General features: G+C 38.7%; 1 protein-coding gene across 4 annotated transcripts in view; it reads right to left on the minus strand.

Annotated features, from left to right (window-relative positions):
• The window catches only part of gabrr2b (gamma-aminobutyric acid type A receptor subunit rho2b), a 34,664-nt gene extending 30,515 nt beyond the window's left edge, over nt 1–4,149 (minus strand). For 2 of the 4 annotated variants that reach the window (XM_024291770.2, XM_024291769.2), the window contains exons 1-2: nt 3,735–4,149; nt 612–718 (exon numbers count right to left, since the gene is read on the minus strand). In XM_024291770.2, coding sequence (XP_024147538.2) covers nt 612–718; nt 3,735–4,090 — 463 coding nt within the window. In that variant the 5' untranslated portion in view covers nt 4,091–4,149. The remainder of the gene's footprint in view (nt 1–611; nt 719–3,734) is intronic. The other 2 variants (XM_024291768.2, XM_024291767.2) reach the window with 2 other exon arrangements.
• Between the last annotated feature and the right edge of the window lie 2,986 nt (nt 4,150–7,135).

A 7,135-nucleotide genomic window follows, 5' to 3' on the forward strand; every position in this document is an offset into this window, starting at 1 on the left:
ACAAACTTTTGAGGGCATTTTTAGATAAGAATAGTCGCTTCCATGAAGATCTGAGTCCATAGCAACCATTCACTTTTTAGCTCGTCGCGGTCTCATTAACACATGTGGTCATTCTCACATCTGCATATGAAAGTAATTTTGCACATGATCCATAGCAACAGCGTTTTTCCCATTAAAACCACAAAGCAGCTTTGGAAACATTTAATATAATGTAGATGTTTCCATATTCTGGTGTGCTTTTGCTCAGAGTGAAGTAGATGACATGATTGAGATCAACTGTTGTACAGTTTAGTATCCCATGTGGACCTTTATCTATCTTCTTGTTTTTTCATACCGGAATGATGCAATGACTATTGTACTCTTTATCACTTATAGATTAGAATATCTAGAAAAGACAGGAACAGCTAAAGGATGGGATTGTTTTCAGCAGGTGTTTCAGTTCACTCGCACACTTTCTGTGTTCCTCCCTGCAGCTCAGAGGAGGTGACAGTTTGGGAAAATAAAATTGCTTTCGAGTGAGCTTAAAAAAAGAGCCTTGTGGGTGTTGTCAGGAAACGCACCTCCACTCTCCTCAGAGTGGATGCAGGCCGCCAGCAGCTGAAGGGGCTTACCTGCAAAAGCCGGCCTCATGGTGAAGTCGTGCTCGTCAACCCGCAGGAGGTGGGTGGTCTTTAGCTTTCTGCTTTTAGTGCCATCAGCCACCTTCTTGGCCAGAGGGCTGAAAACAGAGAAGAGTTCATCATCATCATCATCATCATCATCATCATCAACATCATCACTTCAGTCTTTAATTAAAAAAAAGTCCAGTTTGTTCTTATAATACTGAATTAATCTTTTCTGACATTTTTTCACGTTTAACTTAACTTGTTTATTATTTTAATATTTCTTTCTGTTATTATTGTGCTAAAACTCAGGAAATATTAAAATAAAAAAACATCAGAAAATGTGAGTGAGGAGCTGACGTGTACATTCCTGAATCCATCAGAACGACTGCTCATCTGACACATTTCATTTTATGTTTTTTTTTTCAATTTCAAAAACAAATTCTGCAAAAATTAAACAAATATAAATGAAATATAAGAAAGGTAGATTGATTAGAAGTGTAAGAAACAAACTGCATGATGAAATAGTTAATAATAAAGGCAAAAAGATCACATATATTTATGTTGTGGTAAAAAATATAAAACATTTAAAATGTATATTAGAGGTGTTCTGCTGCAGAGAACAGTCAACTTTATTCATGCATTACTATTTTTATTTTGTTACATTTATGAATTTGAGGCTAAGATAAACCACAAATTATAAAAATAACTTTTTTTAAGTCACCGCTGACATTACTATTAATTTGATGCATGAGATGATCCCATATGACACTTTTATTTTGAAAGGAAGTCATGCAAACCTCTCTTAAAAGTTATGAACTAAATTCATATTTTGAAAACAGGCTATTTTTTTATTAAATTTTATGTTTTATCTAAGCTGAAAATCAATAATGTTGGAGCTGAAACTGCAGTGTGTCTCGTTCAGGTTCTGGAGAAGAGAAGATGGTATCTTCACATTGACTGCAGTCAAATGAGCCGCCGTTCACATTTCTGTGGTCAAATCAGCATCACTGGATTTTTGGTGTGAGTTTCATCCAATACTTACGGTAGCAGGACTGAGAACGCTGGAAAATCTCCACCAGACTCCACGGAGCTTCTTGATGTGACCACGGAAATGTGAACGGCGGCTCATTTGACCGCAGTTGGAAAGGATTGTAAATCAATGAAAGAGCATTTTGATGTTAGCTTTGATTATTTTATCAAGAACTCTGAGAAACCAATGATTGAATGTATTGATCACAGTCAATAAACATTGGAGAATTAGCTAAAAGAGTCTTTGGTGAACTGGAAGGAGAAAGAATCAGGATTTTGGAGGAAGTTCTGTCCATGAAGATCTTCACTTCCTCGTCCAGCTGACATCCGGATCAGAACCATACGGCTGGACATTACCCAGACTGATGGATGTTTTTATGTAGCAGCGGTGAAGATTTATGCTAGAGAGACACAGAGCTATCATAATCAGACAGGGGGGATCGGGGGCGGGGCTACTCAGTTCAGTGCTAATAGACACGCCTTCTCAGAGGAGATTTTGGAAACAGAGGCTTCAGATCAACATGAAAAATGTCTTTTTAAGACATATAGTTTGTGGGATTTTGGTTAGAAACTTCATAATCATAATTAAAACACTACTGGGAACAGGTTTTTTTTTAAAACTGAAAGAAACTGTCATTGGGGGACTTTAAAGACATGAGTTTTCATCAGGATGTGTGTAGAAAAATTGGTGACTTCTCTCACTAGTTTGGAGATGATTATGTTTGTTAAACAAGAATGAGAATGAGGAATTCTTGCAAAAACAATCATTTCCTTTGTTCTGAGGATTGAGATGATTAGCTGCTACTGAACAGTGCAGGGGAAGTTTTTCAGATTCCGTGTATTTCCTCAAGATAATCAAGTGTAAATGAAATATCACATCTATGATGGTATTTGATCTTTTTTACATTATTGTTAAACAAACCGACTGTGTCTAAATCCATGTTGTATTTTCCAAGATCAATTATCTCGGAAAATTGTAGGAATACAAATCGGTTCATTGATTAATCAGCTAATTGTTACATTTGTATTAATATTTTAAAGGAAGGTCTCTTTTCTACTACTTTTCTATTACCTTAACTGTATTTATTCTAGATAAGAGAACTGGACACGACTGTGACTGACAGAGAATGAAATGTTTCCTCCGCTGTCTTTAAAGTTGGTGATTTCTGACATGCTGCTCACGATCTCTCAGATCCTCTCTGCATCCCCGATGTGACTGACAGTCATGAACCTCACCAGCACTCAGATGGGATGGAGTGACAGGAAGTCAAGGAGGACCTGACTTTCAAAAACAAAAAAGATGAAGACCTCTGAGAGTGAGTGTGGAGTGGAGGGATTTGCTCCCCTCTGCTTGTGGGTTGCGTTTCCCATCAGAACTCTGACAGGAAGAGATGAGGTGAGACTAAACCAGGTGACCTGTGCAGCAGCATCATGTCCCTGCTGTGTGACGGCCCGTGAAAATGAACATTTTCCCTCCAGAAAGTCCAGAGTCTGTGCTCAGAATGTAAACCATCAGAGCAGCAGATAGAGGATCCTCATCGATGCACCATTTCAGAGGAGAAAAACACGATTTTAGAGATTTAATGCTGATTTTGAGTAATCATGAGTGAGAGGAACGAAAAGGCAGAGCATCTCTGGTGAAGCTGCAGGTGAAGGCATTTGTCATGAAACACACCTAAATATTCACCTAAAGTCATTTTCACATGCACACCTTAATTCAAATAGATGCAAAAGGAAAATAAATTCTGATAAATGATAAATCCCTGCTGTGGAATCCGTCTGAGAAATTCTGGATGTCTGGTTGCTTCCGTGCTCCTGCAGGAGGCGTGGAGCTGGCGCAGCAGCGCTGCACGCGCGCTGGCTGCTTTTTACGCACGATTTGGTTCGTGGAACTGGATCCCCAAAATAGCAGCGAGCGTGAAAAAGGATTTCAGAGGAGGAAAAGCATCAAGACGACTGTTTTAGCGCAACAGTTCCTAATGATGTGTTTTAATAAAAACACCCAAAGAAGAAACGCGTCTGTTGAAGACGCAACTTTGAGTCCTGCGTGGTAAAGTGCTCGAGTTTCCTCTGACATTCATCCCGCGGGGGGACACTCACCTCCCGGGTTTTGGGGTCTCCGCAGGCGCTGACCAGCGCTTTTTCCTGCTCCTGTGTTTCCGGCATTCCCCGATCAGAAGCAAACACAGAAGCACAAACAGGAGCCTGAGGTACCCCGGCATGACGGCTTCAGAGGTCGATCCGTGACAGCCCGGGTCCCCGTGGAGGATGCTGGGAGCGCCGCAGCATCTTCTCCGCGGAGGCAGGAGGAGGACTGGGTCTGAGGACTGAGGGGAACAAGTGCTTTGCGAAGAGGGAAGGGATGACTGAGGGAGACAGACGCTCTGATTGGTGCTCAGTCTTTGGAGCGCGCGCAGCATCAGCACCACGCGCGCAAAGAGGACACGAGGGCGCATCTACGACACAAATGTCTGTCTGCTGCCATTCCTCATGACTTCAGTCTGATAAAAAACATCTTCTGGTGATGCTTGTGTTGATGGCTTTGTATTACTTGAACCGTAAGAGTCAGGGAAATTCTGTTTTAAACTTAGTTTTGAGACTTTCAGCTTCAATTTTCTTTTTGGGAACAACGAGGAACATCCAGTTCTCCATATTTTACATTCACAAACTAAAAACCCATTCTACTTGACAATCATTATGAACTGAAAAGTTAGATATTATTAAAAAGATGCTGTGAATAAGTGCGTCCGGAGCAGTAATACAAATGTATCCATATAACTAAAGGGCAGTTTTACTCAAAAATAGATAAACAACAAATGTTCCACTGTAATGGATTTCTGTAAACTGGACAGTCTTTACTACAATGTCAAGAGTACAGTGTTTTACTGTGCATCTGTTCATGTCATTCAAGTTGCTGGAAACTGTTCAGTGATGTGAAATATAGAATGGTCTGTCTCGTGTTGCATTGATCTAAGAACTCACTCAGGGTGAACTTGGCCTTGACTAAAACAAGAGTGGCTGCACTGAACTAAGAGCAGAGGTGAAGATGACCTTTACTCGAGACAACTGGAGAAGTTCCCATAAGTGAACCAGAATACATTGTTATTTACCATACTTTCTTTACAGTAAATACATGAAAATACTGTCATATTATTGGAAAAGGAAGCACAGTACAATGACTGTACTTCTACTGGCAGCTGGAAGCCAGGAACTGTATTTCATTTTACAGCAATATAACTGCAAAAACTAAAATACAGTAAAGCATTTGTGTTCTGTGATTAACATTACAGCTGTATTACTGTAAAATGAAACACAGGACACAGAAATTCTACTGTATGTCATTTACAGTAAAAAAGCTGTGAAATGCTCTTATTCATACTTTTGTTTATAAAAATATTTTGAGTTAAAAAATTTATATCAATAGAAAAAAATGTTTTTTAATCATTTGAAATAAATAGGTGATATTTTACAGTAAATAAATAATGGTGTTAATCAGTTCAAATTTTTGTTTATGAAGGGGGAACTTATTTTTGTTACTTGTCATTTTTGTTGCTATGGAGGATGTTATATAAGTCCTGAATGAGGTGGACCATGTTGGTCTGTCCGGAAAGGAGAAGTCTGCAAGAGTTACACATGTGGAAGAATTTCTAAAAGAATGAAGATGCTTTTTCTTTTTTTTTTTTAAGTTTTTCCCTCTTGAGTTAATGCAGACAATGAGTTCTGACGTACTGTCGGGCGTGGGAGGAGACATGTTGAGGCACGGAGAAGAATCTTTGTGTCTGTTTAAACAAGACCTGTTTGTGCCTTTCATCAAACTCAAGAGGAGTTTTTGTCAGTCGATCCAATGTTTGACTGTGTACAGTGCCCTGGATCTGGATATAATTTGGACTTTTTTAACCACTAATTATAACATCAACCAATTGCAGAATGAAAACCCATAAGACTTTTTATCAGCCTTGATGATGATTTATAAAAAATAGATTAAAATTTATTTTAAAAATTCCATTTTTTTTTAAATAATAATAATAATAATACATTTTATTTGTTGGGCGGCTTTCAAGGAACTCAAGGTCACCTTATAGCAAAACAACACTCAGAATTATACAATAGTAAAAGAGTAATACAGTATAAAAATGCAAAAGCGATAAAAGAGAAGTTAAAAGAGCAGCAAAAGCAGTTAGAATACAGCATAATATAATGAATTACAGTTAAAATGGTGGTCTATATTCATCAATCTTGTTTTTTTAAAGGCTTCTGGATTTTGGAATGGTAGATGTCAACAGCCTGAAAAAAAAGACAAAAGCTAAAAAATAGAGCACTAATTTAGTGATAATTGAAGGAATTCTGACACAACCTTGTTTGATTTAAAATGGCCACAAATTAGTCAAAAACTTTAAATATTTTCAGTTTTGTTTTAAATAATGAGCATTGTAACAGCAGCTGCAGCATCAGTTCTAACTTTGATTGTTTCCTCACAGCGTTTGATTTGGAGATCCGTTTGACTTTTTCAAATACAATTCAGGTAAATTTCCATATTTGTTACGGTAAAAACGGGTTTAAAACATCAGTTTTCTTCCGAGCGTCTGTGTGGGTTTCACAGGTAGACGGCTTCACATTAACAGGTTGCTGCCACTGAAACATCCTTATGCTGCCAATCTGAAGCTGTCAGCGCGGCGCTGTAAAGAATGAATTTAAATCAGCTGCCTGTTCCTCCGAGTCTCATCAGGCTGATAAAGCCCTGCTGCAAGTATATCAAAGAGGGTAAACGCCTGACAGTGCTCGGGTCTATTTATACAAGCAGGAGGGGAAAAAGCCTGTTTGAAGGCAGCTTCAGAGGATGCAAACCAAACAAGAGATTAATGCTGAGGGAAAGAAACGCTGAGAACACCACCAAGAAGGAGGAGACAAATTAACAGGATTACTGCGTCCACAGGAAAAACAAAGGGAACCTGCAGCAGACACACATGCAGCTGCAGGTCTGTCAGGCGACGTCTTGTTCTGCAGCACTAATAACATCTCCAGTAAATCCATCAGAGATGATGCAGGAAAAATACAATCCCAACAAGTTAATCACAAGTGGATGAGAGGGGTCGATCCAACACACAAACACTGTTTTAGGATTTTATTCAAGAAGTGTAATGAGGATGGACAGGACCGAGCTGAGAGGGAGAGGTGACGTCAGTGAGAGCAGAGAAGAAAAGAACTAGAATTCAAGGAAAATGTGTGAAACGGAAAACAGAAGAATGAGATAAATCCTTAAGAAAACCAAAGGTTTATAGATAGATAATTCAACTTTCATATATAAGCGTCTAACGCTATCAGCCTGTTTTTATTTGCATAAATCAGACTGAGAACAAGTTTGTTTATTAAAACACTTGTCCAAATTGATCAAACAAATGGTTTTTGTGTTCATTGCAGCCTTTTTTTTATATGTTCTTTGGTTCATGTTTGGAGGGTTTCAGGGAAAGTACATATTTTCACTACAGGTCCGCTCCCACTGG

Source organism: Oryzias melastigma, linkage group LG24 (genome assembly GCF_002922805.2).
Source record: "Oryzias melastigma strain HK-1 linkage group LG24, ASM292280v2, whole genome shotgun sequence".
Taxonomy (NCBI): domain Eukaryota; kingdom Metazoa; phylum Chordata; class Actinopteri; order Beloniformes; family Adrianichthyidae; genus Oryzias; species Oryzias melastigma.